Below are 25606 nucleotides of genomic sequence, written 5' to 3'. Positions count from 1 at the left end.
TTATTTCACTAGCAATTGGAATTATTCCTATGGGAAGCTTGAGAAAAATAAGTACATTGACTATGGGTGATATGATCACCTTAAAGCTCTTATTAATATCGTCTGTAAAACAGCCACAGTTGGGCTTATTATATACGAAACAATTACTTCTCTTCCTTGTCAGTTGCTGCAGATCAGGATGCAGAGCTTTGCTGCCTCCTGCTGGGCGAAGGAGAGCATGGCATTCTGGTGGAGGCAAAGGCCTTTCTACACAGAGCTCACTTAGTAACACTCAAAGAGCAACACTGTCTCAAAATTTATTTTTGAGGTAGGAACCACACAAAGTTTCTAATGACCAGGTGACATACTGTTTCCCCCGGAGCTAAAATCTGCTTTCCAACTAATGCAAAAAGGTTACATGTGCATTTGCCATATCATGTTTTGGGGTTTATCCCATTTCCCCGATATCAACATCTGCCATGAAGCAGATGTCTAAATTTGCCTAATGAAGGGACATTTTATCATGCTTGGTGGACCTATTTTTAAAAAGTTTTTTTAGCAAAATTGACTGGAAAAATTAGGGGAGTGTCAAACCAGAAGGTTTATAGGGAATGGAAAATATTTAAAGAATATTTAAAATCGTACTGTATGAACAATAAGATAGTTGCAGAAATAGAGTGATACTGATAAGCAAGAATTACATAAAATATAATATTGGATTATATACACACACACACACACACACACACACACATATACACAGTGGTACCTTAGGTTAAGAACTTAATTCGTTCTGGAGGTCCATTCTTAACCAGAAACTGTTCTTAACCTGAGGTACCACTTTAGCTAATGGGGCCTCCCGCTGCGCCGCAATTTCTGTTCTCATCCTGAAGCAAAGTTCTTAACCCAAGGTACTATTTCTTGGTTAGCGGAGTCTGTAACCTGAAACATTTGTAACCCGAGGTACCACTGCAATATGAATCTGTGCAAGGAATACAAATAATATAAGTAGTATAATGAGAATTACTGGAAGTTATATATTTTAATTTGTCATGTAAGTGTAATATATTGTATTTGTTTATGTTTGTTTCTTTATCTTTTCTTATTTTATTTTATTGTTTCTATCCATTTGTAGTGTTTTCTGTTTTGTATGTTATGTAATTCATGTATATTTGTCTATGTGAAAATTAATAAAGATTTTCTAAAAGAAAGAAAGAAAGAAAGAAAGAAAGAAAGAAAGAAAGAAAGCTTTTAAAATGTGATACAAATGCACACATTGATACAGAAAATTTTGAAGGTTAATGTTCAGCTGAAACCAGAACTCCTGCTGGGATTAATTAGTCCTGCTGGGACAAATAGATATACAGCTAGAAAAAAAGTATAACAGATTACTGCAATATATGATCACAGTGGCAAGACTATTATATGCACAAAGATGGAAGGCCTTGTTATTACCTACTAGGGAAGAATGGTTATTTAAATTAATGGATTTGGCTGTGATGGCAAAGCTGACATTTTAATTAGAGAAAAATCATTGTTGACATTTATTAATGATTGGAAGCCCCTTATGGACTTCTTAAGTAAAAAGAAAAATGAGCTTGTAGTATCTGGGTTTAAAGTCTGAAAAAAGGTTGGTTTATGGAAAGTAGGAGAGTTTGATGCTATTTTGGAGCAAGGGGTTTGCATATCTATAAAGCTGATAGACAGGGAATTGCAAGCCTTTTCTTTCTCCTTTCTTTTATTCCTTTTTATTTATTTTCTTTCTTTTAGTTCAGACTTCCTCAACCTCGGCCCTCCAGATGTTTTTGAGACTACAATTCCCATCTTCCCTGACCACTAGCCCTGCTAGCTAGGGATCATGGGAGATGTAGGCCAGAAACATCTGGAGGGCCGAGGTTGAGGAAGCCTGTTTTAGTTTTTATCTTTAAAAAATGTTTGGTATTTGATGTTAACTTTTATATACTGCTTCTTCTTTATTGGTTCTTCATGCATTAATAAAAATAACTTGCAGTGAAGAAGAAAAAAGATCATTCATCCTGATTTGTTTGTTTCCCATTATTTGTGCTTTTCACATTGCAAAAAGTCCATTTTTAAAACAGTGGATTTTTCATGCTAATATGGCAGAGTTCTTTAATCCCCATTAACTGCACAAACCTAAAGATTTGGTCACTTGAAGCCCTCCTGCAAAATAGTGATATGTCCTTTACTTCCTTAAAAAAAAAAAAATTATTTTATTAACATATAAAACACATACATATACATTTACACAATACACGTACACAACACACTACCTAATTTTCATAACAAAAAACATACCTACATTACTCTATGCCACAACTGCTGCTCGAATTTTACTAGCTAAAAAGTGGAAAACGCAAGAATTACCAACTGTGGAAGAATGGCAGATGAAGATGATGGATTTTGCAGAGCTAGCCGACCTAACTGGAAGAGTCCATGACCAGAAGGAGGAGGAGTATCAGGAAGAATGGACAAAATTTAATGATTATTTAGTTAAAGTTGTTAAGTTAAATTAATTGGAAATAGCTTGCAGGTATTACCGTAGATTGGCTTAGGATTTTATATAAGTTAAGTGGTGAATTAATATGTTTAATTTAGAATTGAAAAGATATAAGGATGTTAAATGATTAAGTTTATAAGAACTCTGATTTGGAAAACTGTTAAAAGGATATGCATTGAAATTCAACCAAGGGGAAGCGAGGAAGTCACTTAACAATGTTAATAAGTGTAATTTTAATAAGGTTATGATTTATGTTTGTTTGCTTGTTTGTTTGTTTATAATTTTGTGAAAATCAATAAAAAATTTTTGGAAAAAACCCAAAAACTTTGCCGCCGTAGTTGCATAAATTAATATTGATCTGACCCTTCCTGTCCTTTACTTCCACCAAGCATCACAAACCAACGCACGCACCGCGGTTCTGGCAAGCAGGAAATTAATTCGTGCTCGTACCTAAGAAAGCGTTTGCAACCCGAGGCCGCTGCTCACGATGCGCCCCTAGAGGCGAGAAGACGCGCTGCAGCGACGGGGAGGGATGCGCGCAGGGTGCGGGGAGGGGGGGCTCCTATCCCACAGCCTTGCGGATTATCCGCTGCTGCGCTCTGCCATTGGCCAGCGTCTCTGTCTGTCTCTCTCTCCCCCGCCCCCCCCCCCGCCCTCCGCATCACTTTCTGCCGGGCAGGAGGAGAAGGAGGGTAGCAATTCGCGTTGCCTTGGCAACGGCCCATGGTCCCTCCTCTTGCTAACTGCTGCTATTTCGGGCAGCATCAGCATCCAAGGTTGCTCCTAACCTCCTTGGCTCTGGCTGCTGCTGCTGCTTCTGCTACCGCTGCTTGGCGGGGCCCGCCTGGGAGGTTAGGGGAGCCGAGGCCGGGGGCTGCTGCGAGCCGGAACAGCGCTGGCGGCGGGGGCATCCACAGAGGTAAGGAAAGGGCGCCCCCTCCTCTTCCTCCTCCTCCTCGCTTCTCTTCCCCCAGCATGGCGATGATGGATGGAGGATCAGCCCTTCTAATAGGATTCCCGGGTCTACTCTGCAGGGGTGGGGAGGGAAGGGGTGGCGGAGGACGAGGAGAAGATAAGTAGCCGGCCTGTAGTGCAGTGGGTTAAAGTTGGTTGTGGGGCTGTGGGGGGAGGGGGGAGAACCAGGTGGCTGCCTGCTGGGAGGGTGATGGATGGAGATGAGCTGGGTGGGGGTGGCTACTGATGGGAGGAAAGGAGGAGAGGGAAGGGATGAGAGGGGGGGCGGGGAGGCGGGGGCAGGTGAGTGGATGATGTCAAGAGATGGATAGGACCTGACAGCCGGGCCGGGGAGGGGTGCTGGGGACGAGCGGAGAAGGCTGTGACAGGCCAGCGAGGAGACGGGTGACTCGTTGGGTGCTGAGTGGAAGTGACAGGGCACTTTCCGGCAGCGGGTTCAGTGGCAGCAACCCCCCACCCCCACGAAACCACCTGCTTAGCACCTGCTGCAACCCCAACAAGGGGGTTAACTAAGCAGACAGCTCTAGGTGCAGAGTGGGGGTGGGATTAGCCTGGACCTTTACTCCAGGAGCATGGCCTTCACCCAGGTAAGGAGCAGATCCTGACACGGAGTAATGCCGGGATTTCCCACTCCATATCCTAGGATTCTTTAACTGCTGATCCTGGAACAAGGGAAAGAGAAGGGCTGTGATTTTTCAGCAGAGCCTTCGCTCCCTGTTTCCATCCTTCCACCTGACTAAAGGTAAAGGGACCCCTGACCAGTAGGTCCAGTCGTAACCAACTCTGGGGTTGCGGTGCTCATCTCGCTCTAGAGGCTGAGGGAGCTGGCGTACAGCTTCCAGGTCATCTGGCCAGCATGACTGAGCCGCTTCTGGCGAACCAGAGCAGCGCACAGAAACACCGTTTACCTTCCCGCCGGACTGGTACCTATTTATCTACTTGCACTTTTGACGTGCTTTCGAACTGCTAGGTTGGCAGGAGCTGGGACCGAGCAACGGGAGCTCACCTCGTCACGGAGATTCGAACTGCCGACCTTCTGATCGGCAAGTCCTAGGCTCTGTGGTTTAACCCACAGCGCCACCCGCGTCGTGACTAGTTAGGTGCTAAACCCAATCTCTGTTTTCTACTGCTCAGAGTGTTTCCTTTCCTTGGGTTTCCTGGGATCGGACGGCTTTCTAGAGTGTTCCCCTTATAAATTCTGACAGGAACCCCTTCCTTCTGCAGAGGTCCCAGTAGTAAAACTCTTTCTCCCCTCTCCCCTTCCCCCAAACAATTGCCTCAGTTCTGAAAAGGGACCAGTGATCCTTTGCCCTTCGCATGATGATATATGACTCAAGAGGATGAAATCTGAATGCACTGGGGTGGTCGGCAAGAGATGGTCTTTCTCTCTGAGCTCCCGCCATACATTTGAAGTGCATTTAAATCGCACACACCCAAAAAACCATGGGAACTGTTGTTATTCCAAGGGTACTGGGAATTGTAGCTCTGTGAGGGGTGAACTACGTTTCCCAGGATTCTTTGGAGGTGGTATACATAGGTGATTAGCCAGTAAAATGTCAGATGGAGCACAGCACTGGTGAGAAGACATGCATGTTGAGACAAAATATTATTAGATGCAATGTTGGAACTGATTGTTGTAGTTGTCACTAAAGAAAGAGATTTGTGATTTTAGAATCACTGTAAAACTGATAACATTCAAGATACTGCAGTATTTGCTGTCAGAACCTCAGAGAGAATCTTAGAAATCAGGTATCAGTGCAGATATTATCCCATGGGTTCTAGAGACAGAAAAGAAGTGAATTTGCGTGTTATTGTTGTTTTACATGAATCAGCTATGTGGAGGTTTAATGCCCATTTTGCATCAAGCGTACTCTTGCCTCAGGCAGGCTTTCTAGTAACACATAACTCTTCAGCAAGCATTCTGCAGGGTAGTTCATACAGCTCTACTTTATGGGGATTCAAAATGGGCATTTAAATTTCAAATGGTTCAGTCTTAGTGGGTTCAACAATAGGTTGTTAATAATAATAATAATAATAATAATAATAATAATAATAATAATAATTTATTTATTTATACTCCACCCATCAGGCTGGGTTTCCCCAGCCTCTCTGAGTGCCTTCCAACAGAATATTAAAATACAATAGTCTGTTAAACATTAAAAGCTTCCCTAAACAGGGCTGCCTTTAGATATAAGGTTTAACCTTATAGATATAATAATATTACTTAGTCTATGAATAATTCCCATGCATTCTCAGTAATCCTTACAACAGCCTTGTCCAGTAAAATTGTGTCGTTATTATTCTCATATTGCCAGTGGGGTGGTACTTAACTGTGTTTTATGGCAGAGGTGACACCTGAGCAAAATATTTCCGGGATCAGGGCTTTGTCTCATGGCCACACACGAGCTCTCTCAGAAGGTGATCTAACCAAAGATGCCATCTACTACTGAACATACTCTAGGATGATTCAAAAAGAGATAGTAAGCCATTCAGAAAATATTATTGTCATATTGTATAAAAGACAGCATGTTTTGTCTCTCATACTATAGGTACTTTTACCATTTTAAATACTCCCTTCCAACTCCCTTCACACAAAAAACTTATCCATTGGAATATTAGCTTCTCCCTGACATTCTAGCTTTCAGTGTGCAGGGTTGAGAAATTTTTTTCAGTGAGAGAGCAGTCCAGTCCTGACAAAAGTTTCCCACTTGACTCTGCTGATTGTTCGGCCCCTTTCAGATGTTATTTTAATGCGTAGAGAGGGGGGAAGTGAGATTGTGTGTACTCAGCTGTGCCACACTTTTCACAGGGCACCAAATACCCTGTTTATTGAGCATTCATCCTGATTTGTTTACAGGGCGATTTGACAACACCGGCTATTTCATGAACAGTCGTTCTGGGTTTTTTGTGGGGAGGTTCGATGAGGTGGTCTCAAAACCTCTGAAGCAGCAATAGTGATAATGCCTCTACAATTTGCCCCACCCCCAAAACAACTTGGGGAAATATAAGAAAAATGAGAGAATAGTGCCTCTGCACTGGCCTTCCCGCACCAGCAGCTTTGGAACAATTCCTGCTGTATGACATGCAACATAAACAAAAAAGGATTTCCACATCTCCTCCTTACCCTTCTATTCAACTGATGCTCTTCTCCGGTTGCTGCCTGCTCAGTGTTCAAAATTAGCCAGGTGCCAGGTGTATTTCACACCTGACTATCGGCCATTGGAACCAAGTGAAGATTCCTGGGTGCCAGAATGGCGCCTGACATCTCCACTGTCGGAGATCCTTGGATCTGGACTGTTTTCACAGACTAATACCCCATCCTGTCAAATTCTACCCGTTATATTTTATCTGCACAATCGGAATGATTTTCTGGGGAAAAAATACTTTTACTGTGCAGCCTGTGTAGGAGCAGTCACTGTTAAGAAAAAGGGGTTGGGAAAAGCTGATATATATGTGAACTTTCATTGGATCAATTAACTTTTCTTCTTTAAGTGCTCAAAGCTCTTAACCGAGCTCAAGATTGTCATCTGAACTAGCCAGATGTTTAACTGATAATCACAGTCAGACCATCATTTGAAAAATAAGACTTCAGAGCCGCCTTCCCCCCAAATGGCAACTAGACATTCTGTTTTGGCAGCTACAACCTTGATTTAAGGAGACATTTGGCGCCTACCTTATATATCTGAGTTTCTAACACTGTGTCTGCTGCATGCGGCAGCAAACAAAACAAAGGTAGCAACAATGGGTTTCATTTCTTCCTGCAACCCCACCTTTTCAAAACGACCATCAGGCAGCTGCCTGCCACATGGCTGGCAGGCAGCAAAATGAGCCAACAGGCAGTTGCCATGCTTGCCCTTGACACACACCCCACACATTTTTTTAAAGTAGCTGCTGACTTACCACTTCATGTGGCTGGCAGAGAGCAAAACAAAACAAGCAGAGCAGCAAAAGAGTGGCTCCTACGCTTCACACCCACTTTCCAAAAACTGCTCCACGGACAGGGCCGCTGCTTGCTCCACAAGGCCAGCAGGCAGCAAAGCAAAGAGGAAGCAAATAGGCTAAAGCACTTCCCCTGCTTTGTTAAAAAGCCCTCACCCATGGACAAGAAAGCTTCTCCCCTTTTCAATAAGCCCTTCCATGTACATTTTCTTTTTCATGGTTTGATTCGTTTTTCCTGAAACGCTTTACAATTGGGTTTATTTTACTGAGCGGAGTAATTTCAGGTTTCGTTTGTAATTGTTTATATTTGCGATATAAGGTAATGTAACAATACCAATCTGATATGATTTCTTTTTTGTGTTCTTCGGCTATCTAGATCCCAGTTTTCTTGGTGATAACCTTGTAAATGTTGCAAACAAACAAATAAGCCATACCTTTCACTTCTCTGAAGGAAGAGGGCAGGGCAAGAACCTCCTCATATTCCCTTAGGGCACTGAGGGGATTTGTTCAGGAGAGCGTGTGTCACCAGGCTAGGCACAGACCACCTGCTTTATAGGGCAGCCTGTCAGGGGCTTGAGAAGCCCCCTCTTCCCCCTGCTTTTCTGTGGCTGCACAAACAAGAGCAGAACTCAAGGCAGGAGTGTCAAGCACTTGGCGGTCAGCAGAAGGTGTTCCCACAACAGTGTCGTAGCGTGGGGGGTGCAGGGGGGGCCGGCCGCACCGGGCGCAACATCTGGGGGTTAGGGTTAGGGGGCGCAAATCCACGGGTTAGGGGGCGCAAATTACTTGCCTTGCCCCGGGTGCTGACAACCCATGCTACGCCACTGTCCCACAAGCACCCATTTGAAGCTGGACTAGCCAGAACCTCTCTTTCATGGGGCCTTTCAACGCTCTCTGGGCCATGGGGACTCCACGCCACACCTTCTTTCCCTAGCCACACCGCTTGGTGACCTTTCTTCACATCCTCCTTGAGTGCTTTTTGTCGAACGACCCTTGCTTGCAACTTCCAAAGGTGGAATTTATACTCATCGCTCTGCCCATTTTTGCCTCTGGCCCTTCACACAACCGACGTGCGGCCCCTCGGAGATTGTACCAAAGGGAAGGTGGCCCTCCAGCTGAAAAAGGTTCCCCGCCCTCTGATGTTATGGCTCTCACTGGGTGGTTTTCAGCTAAGGAGGCCTATTGGGGTTAAGGCGCCTCAATCACATTTATATCAGTGGGTCTAGTCTGACTAAAAACTTAGTCAATGCACAAAGCATCCTGGAATCTGAGCTGTGTCACCTTTTGTGTCTCTGCACAGGACAAAGTGAGGCAACCTGTGGGGACCCTACGAAGCTCCCCTGTTGGATGTGGGGGACTGAGCTTGGGTCCCCGAAGTGAGATCCCTGGCTGCGCTGACTGTGGGGCAGCCATGGGGGGTGCTGGCCCCCATGTCCACGACTGGGGTTCAGAGAGGATCGAGCCCTGTGGCATCAGGTCAGTCCAATGCGCTACTCGTCCTCCGCCTGAGAGGGCTGATCAACTGAAGTGGGGAGCGAGGGAATGGAGGACGCTGCCTTCCTGCGAAATACTCACCTCTCGTTGTTGTCCCCCTTCCAAAAGCTGCAGCACAAGACAAAGCCCCCAGGTGACTTGTGAGGCTCGTATTCCTGCAACAGAGACCACCCCAGCTGCAGGAGGTGAGTGTGGGGGGAGTTTGGGTGTTGTTATAAATAGGACACCCTATGGTGGGGGTCGCAATTGGCAATTGATTTTAATGGGGTCCTTTTCAGCCCAGTAATTGCAGAATGGTCATCAATATCGGCTCTCTAAGACCCCGTCTGCATTGTACATTTAAAGCAGCATAATAGCACTTTAAACATTAATGGCGTCCTTCAAAGTAACCTGGAAACTGCACTTTCTTAAGGGTGCTGATTGTTGCTAGGAGACCATTATCCCGCCCCCCACAGAGATACAATTATCAGAGTGGGTTAACAGTCAATCCCTGCTTTGCAGGAAACTCTGAAATTTGTTGCTCTTAGAGGGGAATAGGAATCTCCTAAAATTTCTCAACACCCTTAGCAAACTACAACTCGCAGGGTTCTTTGTGGGAAGCCATGATTGTTTGAAGTGATATGATGCCAGACCCTCCAAGTGTCCCTATTTTCCAGGGACATCCCTGATTTAGAGAAGCCATCCCGGTTTCTGATTTGATCCCAGAATATCCCACTTTTCCTTAGGATGTCCCTATTTTCATTGGAGAATGTTGGAGGTTATGGAGTTTCCCAGCCCCCGAACCATCTGAAGGCAATCCTGTATAGGGAAGGATTTTTTAAAAATGTTTGATGTTTTATTATGTTTTTATATATGTTGGAAGCTGCCCAGAGTATCTGGGGCAACCCAGTCAGATGTGTGGGGTATAAATAGTAAAAATGTCACAATGGAATGGGACGTCCCTATTTTCCTCGGAGAAATGTTGGAGGGTATGTGATACTGCTTTGAATGTGATAGTGCAGATGGGGCCTAATTCCCACTCAAACCAAGATGGAGGCAAAGGACTCTATTCCTTCCACCTTGCAGGCTTTGGTAGAGCTCTTCCTTTCGAACCCGGGTCTGCAAAGTAGCACCTGTGTGTGAGAAACAAAATGCCCTCTTGGGACTTGCTCCTCTTAATATATTTTAAATCGAGGAGTGAGCTTTGTTTTGCTTTTGATTCTTTTGTGTGTGTGTTTTTTTGGGGGATATTGCTTGTTTTTCCCCTCTGCGTGTTTTATTTGTTTGGGGGGGGGTTGCGGTTTTTTGAGGGGAGGAGTTTAAGCATTGCCAGTTTTTCTTCTGTGAAATGGGTATGTCTGTAGTGCCCACAATCATTTCGTGGATTTTGGGTCCCTATCCTGCCAAAGGCTGAGTGAGGACCTCTCCTTGAGGGCCTTCTCTTTACCATTTCCTTGTGTCTTGGCTTGCATGTGATGATGAGGAGCTGAGGTGATTTAAGGAAGAGCACTGCCAAAGCCACTTCTGCTGCCCAAGCTGAAAGGAAGGACTTAGAATCCCTCGCCTGCCTCTCAGCTTGGGAAAACATCAGGGCCTGAGCTGGGAACCAGAAGTAAAGTGGATTGCAGGGGTTGGAGATTTGTTCCCTGTGTTTCCTGTTGCTGATCCCTGAGTTAGAGTTTGTGTGAATGCCACCATCAAGTCATGCTAGCAGGAGAACCTACTCTCCTCCAGTTGAAGCATGCGTGTAAATAACGGGTTGCCTGTGGCAAACAAGAATTCCCTGAAGCCTTTAGAAAAGACACACACTTTTAAAGCACATCCATGGCAGGTTCTTTTTCTCCAATAATTCTGGGCCCTCTAGTTTAACCTCACAGGAGTTACAGTTCCCAGCAACCCTTAACAAGCTGTTCCCAGAATTCTTTGAGGGAAAGAATGTGCTTCAAATGTCCACCAAGCCTTTGGACATCAGATATGACAGGCAGGCTAGGGAGACATTTTGTGGACTTGTGCACAAGGCTGTGCCATGGCTGAACTTTGCAGTATGTTCCAGAACGTAGCGCCGCCGTTCCTGCCCAGCTTCACCAAACGAAGCACTGTAGGGCTTTCTTAAGAACATGTGCCCATTGCACATGCTACAACGTGAGCTATGGCGGTTTCTCCTGCCTTTGCAAAGTTTGTACACCCCAAATGTAATGGTCAGAATGGCAGCCTCTCTCCTGAAACACAGGCAAAAAGAGAGAGAGGCCTGAAACATTGAAAGCTTCGTCTTGTGGGATAAAACCCATGCTTTTTGACTTAAAAAATATTTTTCTGGCAGTAGAGTCAAGACCAGGCATAGGCGAACTTGGCCCTCCAGATGTTTTGAGACTACAATTCCCATCATCTCTGATCACTGGTCCTGTTAGCTAGGGATGATGGGAGTTGTAGTCCCAAAACATCTGGAGGGCCAGGTTTGCCTATGCCTGGTCAAGATGGTCTGTTTTAATGAAAGAGAACTGTCTGGGAACCATTCTGTAAATGCATAGGTGCCAACTCCCTGGGGCCCCAAAGTGCCCAAGCACCCACAAAATTCCCCATGAAGGGACCGGGCACCCCCAAATTTCAGTCCCAAGGCCATGCACACTGCATGGCACCCACAGCCTTGGGCACCCATGGTGGCAGGGCCAAGCTGGCACTCCTGGGTGGAAGAATCATCCCTGTTTATTATAACACAGCACAACTACATTCCACATTATTTAGGATTACCTGGAACAGTTCCTTCACAGCCACAAATGCGGCAATGTGTTGCAATCCCAAAGCAGTGCCCTCAAGCCTACCCCCAGGGGAAAATCACAGCACCTCATCTTCAACTGTGGTCATGTCTGATGCTCCTGAGGAAGGATTAAAAATGTCCAAGGTCTTTGTGGCAAGGGGAGAACTTCTCTGAACCCAAAGGGCCCCAATGAGATATCAGAATAGGAAATCATGATATACCTGTTACCAATGTATCCAATTCTGTTTTGCAGTCAATGGGTATCTTGGCTCCTGCAACTGCTCCAAGCAGACGATTCCAGAATATTAGTCCTTCTAAATGTATGAATGGCTAGTTTATAACGAGTTTATGGCCTTGCATTCCATAGCAATGCCTCATCTTGCCTAGAGCTGAAATGGGTATTTGAAATTCACTGAAATTTCCAATTTCACCATTTTTACATGTGCATTTGGAATGTGACATTGTGCCTCTGAATTAGAACTGTTTAGATTTGCTGGCATCTCTTGGTGCTTTTGGCAGGCATTTCTTTGTTTATTTACACATATATACTTCGTTAAAACCAGCTCCACTAGATTATTAAAGCCGCTCATGACATACATCCATAATACAGTATAAAGAAATACAAAACCACATAAGCTGTCAGCTGTCAAATACTAAACACCACAGCATGCCATCTATCAAATGTTATTAAATACTAAATACCATTACATGTCACCTACCAAATACAATCAGATACTAAATACTATTGCTTGCCAACCATCAAATACTAAATCCCATTGCTTATTAGCTGTTAAATATTATTGACTACTAAAAAAAATTAAAAATGTTGCATGCCAGTTATTAAATGAAGTACTAAATACCATTACATGTCACCTAGTTCCAAATAATACCAAGCAGCGTCAAATATCATAGGACGTCAAATGAAGATATCAAATATTGGGTGACTTGTTTGGCAAATGAATATTTGACTAGATTTCTGCAGAATCTGGAAGAGATTTTGTATGGCGGAAAATTTGTTTCAGCCCTAATCTTGGCTCTGAAAGGTACTGTCTTGCTGCCTGTCTTTTATTTTCCTTCCACCTTTTCAGTGAATGTCGTAGTAGTGGTGGACGGGAACTGCATCCTGCAATATACCCATCGCCAGTCACCTTGCTCCTGCCTTTCTGATGGGGAGCCTCTCCTGTCCCGACGCCCTCCGCCAACGTACGGGGCTGTGCCCCCCAGCCCCACTGTCCCCAGGGGCCCAGCTTGCGGCCAAGAAGCTGGCCCGCCCCCATCCCGCAGGACCCGTGGACTCAGCGTCCGCTGTTGCACCAAAGCCTGCCTGGGCGACGAAGAGGAACATGCCGAGCGGCACCTCCACCGGGGGCCACCCTGCAGCCGCCTCACCCCAGTGCCCTTGCCCTGCAGCCCCTCTGGCCCGTGGTTTGGAGTGGGGTCTCTCAGTGGGGGCAGGCCGGGGGCTCGGGTCGTGAAGATCTGGGACCGACAGCGATGCCCCTTGCTGGAGGAAGGGGATGTCATTGCAAAGGTGAACGGGGCTGACGTGCGGGACCTGAGCCCGGGAGAAGTGGAGAGTGTCTTGCAGGAGCATACGCGGACAGGAGATGTGATCCTTCTGGTGGAAAGGAAAGGTGAGCCATGACAGAAGGCAGGGCCACCACGAGGTTTTGTCACAGCCCAGGGCAGGTTCAAGTTTCCCACCATCCTCCCTCATCTCTACCTCTCTACCTCTCTACCTCTACCTCTCCTTTAAATCAGAACCAGAGAAGGCGGTGAAGGTCCTGTGTGAGTGCCTGGAGGCTGTTGGAGGATGGATGGCAGCTAACAGATTGAGGTTGAATCCTGACAAGACAGAAGTACTGTTTTTGGGGGACAGGGGGCGGGCGGGTGTGGAGGATTCCCTGGTCCTGAATGGGGTAACTGTGCCCCTGAAGGAACAGGTGCGCAGCCTGGGAGTCATTTTGGACTCACAGCTGTCCATGGAGGCACAGGTTAATTCTGTGTCCAGGGCAGCTGTCTACCAGCTCCACCTGGTACGCAGGCTAAGACCCTACCTGCCCGTGGACTGTCTTGCCAGAGTGGTGCATGCTCTAGTTATCTCCTGCTTGGACTACTGCAATGCGCTCTACGTGGGGCTACCTTTGAAGGTGACCCGGAAACTGCAATTAATCCAGAATGCGGCAGCTAGACTGGTGACTGGGAGTGGCCGCCAAGACCACATAACACTGGTTCTGAGAGATCTGCATTGGCTCCCAGTACGTTTCCGAGCACAATTCAAAGTGTTGATGCTGACCTTTAAAGCCCTAAATGGCCTCGGTCCAGTATACCTGAAGGAGCGTCTCCATCCCCACTGAGATCCAGCACCGAGGGCCTTCTGGCGGTTCCCTCATTGTGAGAAGTAAGGTTACAGGGAACCAGGCAGAAGGCCTTCTCGGTAGTGGCGCCTGCCCTGTGGAACGCCCTCCCAGCAGATGTCAAAGCAATAAACAACTATTTTACTTTTAAAAGTCATCTGAAGGCAGCCGTCTTTTGGGAAGTTTTTAATGTTTGAAGCTGTACTGTTTTTAATATTCAGTTGGAAGCCGCCCAGAGTGGCTGGGGAAACCCAGCCAGATGGGCGGGGTATAAATAATAAATTATTATTATTATTATTATTATTATTATTATTATTATTATTATTATTATTATTATCTTATCAACCTGCTGGGCATCTTGCTTCGCAACATTAGAGCATGAATGGCCAAGGTTTCGCCAGGATTATCTTGGTTTGCCAATTCCTATAGCAATGCCGTGCTTGTAACCCGTTGGAAATCGATAAAAAAATCAGACTGTCTCGCCAGAGTGGTACATGCTCTAGTTATCTCTCGCTTGGACTACTGCAATGCGCTCTCTGTGGGGCTACCTTTGAAGGTGACCCGGAAACTACAACTAATCCAGAATGCGGCAGCTAGACTGGTGACTGGGAGCGGCCGCCGAGACCACATAACACCGGTCTTGGAAGACCTAAACTGGCTCCCAGTACGTTTCTGAGCACAATTCAAAGTGTTGGTGCTGACTTTTAAATCCCTAAATAGCCTCGGCCCTGTATACCTGAAGGAGCGTCTCCACCTCCATTGTTCTGCCCGGACACTGAGGTCCAGTGCCGAGGGTCTTCTGGCAGTTCCCTCGCTGTGAGAAGCCATTACAGGGAACCAGACAGAGGGCCTTCTCTGTAGTGGCACCCACCCTGTGGAACGCCCTCCCACCAGATGTCAAAGGGAAAAATAACTACCAAACTTTTAGAAGACATCTGAAGGCAGCCCTGTTTAGGGAAGCTTTTAAAGTTTAATAGGTTATTGTATTTTAGTGTTTTGTTGGAAGCCGCCCAGAGTGGCTGGGAAACCCAGCCAGATGGGTGGGGTATAAATTATTATTATTATTATTATTATTATTATTATTATTATTATTATTATTATTAAAAACAACTTGCAGGACAACGGAAAGGGATTAGAAGCAAGGCACTCATCTATGAATGTCTGCCCTGCCCTCTGCTGCTGGTTGAGGTGCTCAGGCATGTCCTCAAAAATGCAGCAGACCCCCCCCCCAGGTGTCTTTGTGCCCCTCCGCCAGGAAGAGAGGCCGTGGCTCTTCCTCCAGGAGTTTTGCCTTGCTGAGACAGGCGCTGCTCCTTCAGCAAGAGAGGTGGGTTCCGAGTTTGCCTTCATGGCTAACTTGGCCCCTGCAGCCAGAGATCAGCATTTTGGGTCATTGGATTCTGTGTGACAGCAGGATAGAATTCAAAGCCCCTGACGCAGAAGAGGCAGTAGATAGTCCTCAAATAAATGATTAAAATAAACAAATACCGTATTTTTCGCTCTATTGGATGCAGTTTTTCCTCTCCAAAAATTGAGGGGAAATGTCTGTGCGTCCTATAGAGCGAATGCAGGCTTGTGCCATAGCCACGTGCAACCCCTCCGGCAAGGAGAGGCTGCACGGGGCTAAAGGGGAAGCCAAAACAGCGAGCGGGATCCATCCCACTCGCTGCCTTGCCTTCTTCCATAGCTGCACACAACCCCTCTGGCAGGGAGAGGTTGTGTGCAGCCTGTACGCTGCTCTTTGGGGCTGGGGGGGGAAAATATTTTTTTCCTTGATTCCCCCCCTAAAAACTGGGTGCGCCCTATGGTCCGGTGCACCCTATGGTGCGAAAAATACGATAGTTGTATTAATTTTTTAAAAAATCATGGAAATGTCTGCAAGCGTGAGATAATGGTGCTAATGATAATAATAGGCTGGTGTTGTCAAGTGACTTCAGTGCTAGCCGTGGGGCCAGGCTCCCTCAGTTCAAACTGGACCTGTAGTCACAAAACCATGGGATGGGGCAGAGCAGACACACGCTTTATATGGCACTGAGTATCACAGACTCTCCAAGTGTCCCTATTTTCCAGGGAAGTTCTTGATTCAGAGAAGCTGTCCCAGTTTCTAAATTGATCCCAGAATGTCCCACTTTTCCTTAAAAAGGCAAAGGTAAAGGTACCCCTGACCGTTAGGTCCAGTTGCGGACGACTCTGGGGTTGCACGCTCATCTCGCTCTATAGGCCAAGGGAGCCAGCATTTGTCCGCAGACATCTTCTAGGTCATGTGGCCAGCATGACTAAGTTTTGGTGAACCAGAGCAGCGCACGGAAACACCGTTTACCTTCCTGGCAGAGTGGTACCTATTTATCTACTTGCACTTTTTGGCGTGCTTTCAAACTGCTAGGTTGGCAGGAGCAGGGACCGAGCAACGGGAGCTCACCCCATCACAGGGATTCAAACCACCAACCTTCCGATCAGCAAGCCCAAGAGGCTCAGGGGTTTAGACCACAGCGCCACCCGAGTCCCCTTTTCCTTAGAATGTCCCTATTTTCACTGGAGAAATGTTGGAGGGTATGAAGCTATCTGACCCCTGAGCTGTCTGAAGGCAAACCTGTATAGGGAAGTTTTCTTAATATTTAATGTTTTATGATTCTTTTATATATGTTGGAAGCTGCCCAGAGTGGCTGGGGCAAAACAGTAAGATGTGTGGGGTATAAATAGTAAAAATATCATTATGGAATGGGACATCCCTATTTCCATCAGAGAAATGTTGGAGGGTGTGAGTGCCACAGTATTATCTCCTCTCTCCCCTCCCGCAGTAGCAAATTCATGGCAGATGTTGATGGCAGATGCACTGGGTTGAAAGACCTGTTACTCAGGACTCTCACGCAGGTGCATGGTTGTTTGAGTGTGAAAAACCAGGGCTGACCCAAAACATGTTGCTTCCCAAAGCATAGCAGCAAATGGCGCCCTTCGCACTGCACCCCCCACCCCACCCCCCAAGTCAAAGTGTATAATAAGCAAGGCAAGCTAAATTAAAGATAAAAATGCAATGATAATACATTAGGTTATAATGAGGGGAGATGGTTTCGTTTGCAAGCTGAAACGATTGCACTGACGGAACGCTCAGAAGAAGGCAATGTTAAATTCTCATGAAATGTACTTCCTGAGACGTTCACCTCACTCCATCAAATGGTTGAGCTTACCCTACAAACAACCAAATGATCTTTAACAAAAAAAAGAACCCTAAACTTTTATACACGGAGCGAAGGGGGGAATCAGAATCCTTTCTTACAATAAAGAGGGATCGCATATACAAACACTCCAGTCATAAATCCTTCTTAGACCAAATCCTGTGTACCCTATTTTTCAACACAAGCCATAAGCCCATTGGGATGGGACAGGGCAGGTGGTTAGGTATGTGGTGGTATTATTATTATTATTATTATTATTATTATTATTATTATTATTATTGAAGTGCTGATTTCATGAATTTTTAATTTTATTTTATAGATTTGCTATGTTTAGTTTTTTGTTTTGATATCATATTTGGCCACTGATGAAGACCTTTGTGCCAAAATGCACTTGGTTTATGTTGAAATATGATGTCCAGGATTTGGTCTGTTAAGGATTTGTTATTGGAGTGTTTAAGTAGGCACATCTATTATGATTCACGTTTGCCGTATTTATAGCAGGAAGCCGCCATGTAAATCCTGTACTTGCAGTCTGTGGTTTAGAAAGTATGAGGCCCTTAGACTCAAACACCATCTTAGCATAGGAATAACAAGACAGTACCAGCTTGTTGTAATGCTCGCAGAGATATTCTCTGTGTAAGTGCTATAAAAATGCTTTATTTGTGTATACATGCAGCAGAGTTCAGATCCAATATTTGATTATAAGCCATCTTAATTTGATTGTGAGTGTTGACCTCACAGGTTTGTGGGAAAGGTGGGGCATAGATGTGGGAAATAAATAAACAGCTTGCCTGTGGCACTTGCACCATCTCATTCCATGCACTAATCGCAATCACAACCAATAGTGATTTCTGAAGGAGGGTCACATTTTCCCAGGTACAAAGTAGTGTCCTTGGGTAAATGCTCAGGAAATGAGACAGCCCCAGAGTAGCACCTTGAAAGAAAGATGTGCAGCAAGACCAATGAGAATTTGCTGGGCAAAAAAACAAAAAACCATCATCATCATCTGATTATACAGAAAGCAGTGCAAAATCTTTTTTTCTTAACTGAAGTTCAACAAATCTAAAAATGCTGACTTCAACATCTGATTCCCCCCCCCATCAACATTTGAATTTCAAACTTAATTTTTTACATCAACATTTGCAATTTAACCGTTTTGCTTAGCGTGTATGTGTTTTTTTAAACCTATTGAAGGGTGGGATTTTTTCCATGATTGGGTAAATAAATGAATTATTTTAGTACAAAATGTATTAAATGCCACTGCACATCAGCTGTTAGGTACTGTCAGATATTGATTGGTACATGTAAGATACTGTCAAAGCGCTGTCTCTTCCTGCATGTCAGCTGCCAAATACTGACGGATACTGTAAGTCTGACAGCTACTGAAAAGATCACTGGATGATGAACGCTAATGTGGAATATCAAATATTCAGTGAACGTGCACACATGCAGAGAGGGCTGTGATCTGAACAGGCACGAAGTCATAAACTTTGCTGAGGCAGGCCTGTGCCTGGTCAGTGTTAGATGGATTTAGATGAGTAGGAGAGGATATTCTATTTAATAACTACCCTTCCTTTTTTCATTTTTGTGAGCATGCAAATATCTATTTTAGCAGAGTTAAAATCACCATCCGTCCACAGCTTATCTCTAGAAGCTATTAGGACAAGGTTGCATAACCTTCTAGAACAATTATGATATCCAAGGATGCAATAGGCAGGCTTGGATTATCTTTTTCCTGTTTTATGTTTCCCTGTTAAGAAAGAAATCACTCTCAGACCATTTAGTAAACAAGAAAAATACAAGGTTTACTCACATCAAAAGTCTTGCCAGGATTCAACAAATACAGTGATCAAAGTCAGGCAGGCAACAATCCTTAAACCTCTAGAGTCTCTTGTCTGTGACTATTTAGCCACCATGCAATCTGAGATTTGCTTGCAGATCCACAGTCAGTACCTGGATGTCAGACCACTTGGGATCCACATAGATCCCACCTTAATTGAAGAAATGTAGGCTATAAATGTAATGAAGGAACCATTGCCTGTCAAAATTCACACAGGATAATTTTAGAGGTGCAAATTCATTTCAGCTGTAACAGAAAGACGCTACCTCTTACAAAATGAATGCCATGCTTAGTTGCATTGTTGAAAGCCATGACCTGTTTTTTCCTAGCAATTCGCCAAATGGACAGAGCAGTTACACACACAAAATACCTGTAACTGAAACAAATGTGAATTAACAGAAATAGGATGCGATTCGGATAGCTAGAAGTGGATATACAGTTGTACCTCTTGTTACGTCAGTCTCCGGTTGCATTTTTTCAGGATAGGAACGCGGCAAACCCGGAAGTGTATACTTCTGGGTTTTGCTGCGTGCTCATGCGCAGAAGCGCTCTGCATGTTTCACACATGCACAGAAGTGCTCTGCGCACCTTGCGCTTGCACAGAAGCGCTCTATTGTGCCGCACACATGCACAGAAGCGGTGCTCTAGTTACAGACTTTTCGGGGTGCAAACAGCACCCCGGAACAGAACGAGTCCATAACTAGAGGTACCACTGTACAAGCTTGAGGTGAGGGCTTGCTAAGCACTGGAAACCCCAGAGAGATCACTGTGGTATGTGACGGGGTCTGGTGTCCGTTCAGACCTACTCAACCCTACCTTCTTGTCCCTGCAGGTCATCATTCCCGGAGACATCCCCAGGAAAACTGCTCTTTCAGACGAGAACACCTCTTGCCTGATTCTTGCCACAACAAAGGAGTTTCCCGAGATACTCCTAACACTTGGGGGGCTCCCCCGGCTGACACTTTGGCTGTGACCAGTTTTGTGGGCCCCGAGCCCCGGGATGTACTTGTGTGTCCTGCTCGTTGTTCCCAGAGGCTGAGGAGGCCCCGGCCAGCAGGAGGGGCTGGGGAGCCCACAGGAGGTGTGGATGGCCCCAAAGAAGACCATGGATGCAACAGCGGTGTCGCCATAGCAACAGATGGAAGTGGAGCTGTGAGAGCAGGTGAGGCTGTGGGAAAATGCACACCCCCTTGCAGCAGGGAAGAGCAGTGGTGGCGGGTGCCCATTGGGACGGGTTGGGTGGAAGGGGAGGAGCCCAAACAGTAGATGGAGCCGCAGCCAATGACAGGCAGAGCCCACTCATTCTGGCTTTGGCCCCATCCTCTTCCCCACTGAGTTCCACAAAGGCAACACTGAGACGAAAGACTCAGATATACAGCTGCAAATAAAACGCTTTAAGTGTGTCTGAAGCGCAATATACAATGTGACACTAGACGGCGATGGTGAGCCTTATAGAAAATTCAATGTATTTTTAAAAACACTTTTAGAAAAAAAGCATTTTCAGAACGGTTTTTATATGTGTGTAAAAAAGTTAAAGGGACCCCTGACCATTAGGTCCAGTTGTGGCCGACTCTGGGGTTGCGGTGCTCATCTCATTTTATTGGCCGAGGGAGCCGGCGTACAGCTTCTGGGTCATGTGGCCAGCATGACTAAGCCGCTTCTGGCGAACCAGAGCAGGGCACGGAAATGCCGTTTACCTTCCCGCCAGAGCGCTACCTATTCATCTACTTGCACTTTGACGTGCTTTCGAACTGCTAGGTGGGCAGGAGCAGGGACCGAGCAACGGGAGCTCACCCCGTCGCAGGGATTCGAACTGCCGACCTTCTGATTGGGAAGTCCTAGGCTCTGTGGTTTAACCCACACGGCCACCCATGTCCCACTATATGTGTGTAGGTTCCACCTAAAAAGGAGGATGCAGACTGGCAGAGCCACTCTCTGGGGTGACTGTAAGAAAGAAGGCAGCAGGTGGGGGCTTGCTGAGGGCAGACACATGTTGGGGGGGCCCCATTCACCGTAATGGACCTATCTCTACTGAGGAATAGTTTGTGCCTACCACTGCCCCCCCATTCCAAATTTTGCATTCAGTCTGCTTCAAATGGGTTCTGCATATCTGAATGACATGTTTTAATGTGCTATCCATTTAAATAATTGCTTTAATGGAGAATCGGTAAAATAGCACGTTTGCTCTTTTATCTTTATTTTTTAACCCCACTGTGTTGTTCTACCAATCCCTCAAGGTGGTTCACAACATGCCGAGAGCAAAGGCGGATCTAGGGCAGTGTGACCGGTTTGGGTGCACCGGGTGCAGAGCTTCTGAGCTAGGGTACCATAACTATGACATCCAGCGGAAGGCAAGAGGCAGTGGGGCACCGGATGTTGGTGTCAGGCCGATTGAAATTTGAGACGCCAAGGTCCGCCGCTGCCAAGAGACATGGGAGAACACAAGATCGCAAAATCCCACGTCAAATTCAGCTGCTTAAAGGCAGCATGCTAAAGAAAGTTAAATAACCTAAAAGCAGCCCAACCACATCACCTCAAATTGAAATCAGCCATCCTCGCTCTCCCTTGCTTCGAAAGCCAGCTGAAATAAAAAGCTCCCCCCCCCCTCTGAATCAGACTGAAAGTTAAAACACAGCAAGTCTTTGGGAGGGAGTGCCATTCAGAGCGGTCTGTGCTGCAAAGGGCCTTCTCCTCGTTGCCATCAGTCTAGTTGGGTAGAAAGGGGGGTTAAAACAGGGTCCCATCTAGAAGATATTGTACAGTGATCAATGGTAAAAGGCTGAACAGAAAACGGTGGCACCCGCAACCTGAAAACTATGAATTACTGTGCACTGAATAGAATCCCTATTCAGTGGAAACTTCCAAGCTCCCCTTTGATTTGTGGGTCAGCAGACACTGCCTGTGCCTTTCCAAATTTCCCTGCCATTCAGGTTCAGAAAGCTGAACAGCTAAGGTGTCAGATGCTATGGATTATGTGGACTGTTCATACACCCTTTCTTTAGATCAGGCATAGGCAAACTCAGCCCTCCAGATGTTTTGGGACTACAACTCCAATCATCCCTGACCACCGGTCCTGTTAGCTAGGGATGATGGGAGTTGTAGTCCCAAAACATCTGGAGGGCCGAGTTTGCCTATGCCTGCTTTAGATCTTCCTGAGCATTTAAGGATCATGCCCCTCATCGAAACTACATCATACATTACATTGGAAGCCTAGCAGGGCTATGGAGGGATGTAGGCTTTTAATGATGCCTATAGAAAGGAAAGGGTCAGAGTTCAGTGGTAGAGAATTTGCTTTACCTGTAGAAGCTGCCAGGGTCAATCCTGGCCGTCTCCAGGTCTGAAACTCTGGAGCTGCTGCCAATTAGTGTAGACAATACTGACACAGTATGAGGCAGCGGCTTCCTGCAGTCCTATAAAGGAGCTGCTTGCGTGAACATATGGATAAGGTCTGAGAACTAAAATTTATTAGCTAATTTATTCAAAATAGGGCAATGCAAAGAGTCACCCACAAAGCAGAATATGAAGCTTCTCCTGAACAAAAGTGTGGCAAAAGTGATCTCTCACTTGCCAACGTTGACACCAATATATAACTACAACTTGTTAATGTCTGCGTCCATGTGGGTATGGGACTCGGGTGGTGCTGTGGGTTAAACCACAGAGCCTATCAGAAGGTCAGTGGTTCGAATCCCCATGATGGGGTGAGCTCCCGTTGCTCGGTCCCTCCTCCTGCCAACCTAGCAGTTTGAAAGCACGTCAAAATGCAAGTAGATAAATAGGTACGCTCTGGCAGGAAGGTAAATGGCATTTCCGTGCGCTGCTCTGGTTCACCAGAAGCAGCTTAGTCATGCTGGCCACATGACCCAGAAAAACTGTCTGCGGACAAACGTCGGCTCCCTCAGCCAGTAAAGCAAGATGACCGCCGCAACCCCAGAGTTGGCCAAGACTGGACCTAATGGTCAGGGGGCCCTTTACCTTTTACCATGGGGGCGTAACTCCTGGTTTGCCATCCCCGTTGGGCATATACATGTTACAGATTTTAAAACTGGTGCCATTTTCCAGCGTGTTTGGATGCACCTGACAAATGAGCCTGTTTGTCTTTAAGGTGCCACAAAACCCTTTGATGGACTGGTTTTGACATCCATTCCTTTTCCCCACGGAACTTGGAGAACTCCAGCTCTTGGGGGCTGGGATCGAATAGCTAAGAATTGTCAGGCGCCTTCCTCACAACTCCCAGAAGCTGCAACAGGGAAACTGAGATAAAAGCTTATGCAAAGCGTTTTTGTCTCCTGTCCACGTGGAATAAACAGTTCTTGATGGGGAAATGCTGCTTCTTCTGCTGCTTTTGAAGAAGCACCTGTCTCTCACACTGCCTTGCGCTTGGGGAAACTGGAGCAGGCACTGTTGTAAGTGGCGTAACCAGGAACTCTCATTGTACGCCCAGGGAACAAAATGTCCCTCGTGGCTCTGAACAGGTTAAGCTTCAGCCACTCCGCCCCCACCCCCAAAAGCCCTTGGCTTATCAGGCAAAGCCTGGTGCGGAGAAATTCCTGTGAAGGGGGCAGAGGAGAGGGGTGGGGAAGGGTTGCTGGAAAAGCCTTGGGGTGGGAGGGCGGCTGTGGATTTTAACCCACTCCCCACTCTGCCCCTGGACCTGGCCGCTTCCCTCCTGCATCTACCCTGAAAATGTTTGAGCAAGTCCAAACCTTCCTGCGCCATATCCAGGACTTCAAGCGTAAATACCCAACTCCTGCCGCCGCTTTCTGCTTTGTAGTCGAAGGACGGGAGGGAAGTGTTACCTTGTAGAAAGTGTGGCGGGGGGGGGCGCAGCGGGGAGGAAGACTTAAAAGTGATTTAGTCTGTCTTGCCAAAGGGGGGGGGGTAAGATCGGGGTGTTTATTTATCTTATACGGGTAAGATCGGGGTGTTTATTGTGCGGGAGAGGAAGGAATTGGGCAGGTTGGGGTGGTTGCATATTGTTCAAATTGCAAATGTGTGTGTATGGGTGTGATGCTTATCTGTAACGAACCGGAGTCACGACTTCAGCCTTGCGAAAGCCCTTTGGTCTTTCTAGTTCAGGCAAGTCAACTATTTTTGGGGGCAGGGGCGCCGACTTATAAAAAATATTGGGGGGGCCCATACCGGGGTCCTGCCGCTGGTTTGCTCGGGTAGCCGGGAGAACGCAGTTCGAGGTGGCGGTGTTGGGGAGAGACCCTCGCTCAGGGCGCCACTAGACTTGGCGGCCGGCGGCCTATCTGGGGGGTTTTGGAGCGTATTTCGGCGGAGCGATTGGGGAGGAGGGGGCTTGTTGCCGGATTCTTCAGCTGAGCCGGAGATCCACTGCTGGGGGTCCCTGGGCCGAGTTGTGAGCACGGCCTGCTGAAGGGAGATCCAGCCGATTGCGCGACGGGGACGGCCGGGGCTCTCCGGCTAGGGCGCGCGGCTGGCTGGCTGGCGAGGGAGCAGGTGGGGAGGAGGCGGGGGTCCTCACTCTCTTAGGAAACGCACCCGCGCGCCCGATTGCCACGAAGTCCGAAGGGTGCGTGTGTGGAATTAAAAAGCAAAAACGAGATACGGGCAGGGCAGGCAAAGAGTTTTCTGCAAGAGGATGGAGGGCAGGTTGAAGAGAAAATCACTCAGGATGAGACAGTCAAATCAGCCGTGATAAAATGGGCTCAGGATATTGGGTATAACATCATGTTTGAGGACTGGGAAAGGTTATGGACCACCGGAATGAAATTCACGGCATGTAATGCCTTGAAGGAAAATATTATGAAAATGATTTATAGGTGGTACATGACCCCAGTCAAGCTTGCAAAAATATATCACCTGTCTGATAATAAATGTTGGAAATGTAAGGAGGCTGAAGGGACATTCTTTCACCTCTGGTGGACTTGTCCAAAAGTGAAGGCCTTCTGGGAAATGATCTATAATGAGTTTAAAAAGGTATTTAAGTATACCTTTCCCAAGAAACCAGAGGCCTTCCTCTTGGGCATTGTTGGCCAGAAAGTGTTAAAGAAGGATAGAACTTTCTTTATGTATGCAACTACAGCAGCAAGAATACTTATCGCAAAATATTGAAAGACACAAGATTTGCCCACACTGGAAGAGTGGCAGACGCAATTGATGGACTACATGGAACTGGCTGAAATGACTGGCAGAATCCGAGATTTGGGAGAAGAAACAACGGAAGAGGACTGGAAAAAAAATTAAGGACTATTTACAAAAACAATATAAGTTGTATGAATGTTAAAAATTTACACGATTCGGAAACTATAGCTTCAGCAATTAGATTTGGGAAACAGGAAATTATATTTTAAGTAAGAAAAGGTCAAAATCTAAGGTAATACTATGTTTAATTTAAGATATAAGTAACTGATGAAAAGTATGTTAAATTTAGAGGTATAGTATTTGAAAAGTACAAAATAAGGTACGAAACAAGGTAATAATTTGCTGATATCTTTATTATAAAGAATGCAGGGTAAGGGAGATGCGAGGAAGTCCAGTTAGTTATATAAAAAATGTGTTGAATGGTTGGTTTTCTTTTCTTTTTTTTCTTTTTCTTGTTCTTTTACTTTTTTCTTCAGTGTATGTTTCTAA

At 46.1% G+C, this 25606-nt stretch overlaps 1 protein-coding gene across 2 annotated transcripts in view; it reads left to right on the top strand.

The window, feature by feature from the left end:
- Positions 1 to 3179: 3179 nt before the first annotated feature.
- The window catches only part of MAGIX (MAGI family member, X-linked), a 41778-nt gene continuing 19351 nt past the window's right edge, over positions 3180 to 25606 (top strand). For both annotated transcript variants that reach the window (XM_083483003.1, XM_083483004.1), the window contains exons 1-5: positions 3180 to 3416; positions 8712 to 8887; positions 9014 to 9090; positions 12728 to 13273; positions 19842 to 20171. In XM_083483003.1, coding sequence (XP_083339129.1) covers positions 8823 to 8887; positions 9014 to 9090; positions 12728 to 13273; positions 19842 to 20171 — 1018 coding nt within the window. In that variant the 5' untranslated portion in view covers positions 3180 to 3416; positions 8712 to 8822. The remainder of the gene's footprint in view (positions 3417 to 8711; positions 8888 to 9013; positions 9091 to 12727; positions 13274 to 19841; positions 20172 to 25606) is intronic.

This window comes from Podarcis liolepis (assembly GCF_965112155.1).
Source record: "Podarcis liolepis genome assembly, chromosome: 17".
Lineage (NCBI taxonomy): Eukaryota > Metazoa > Chordata > Lepidosauria > Squamata > Lacertidae > Podarcis > Podarcis liolepis.
Note: the sequence above shows the minus strand (reverse complement) of the source record. Positions and strands in the feature narration are given on the sequence as shown.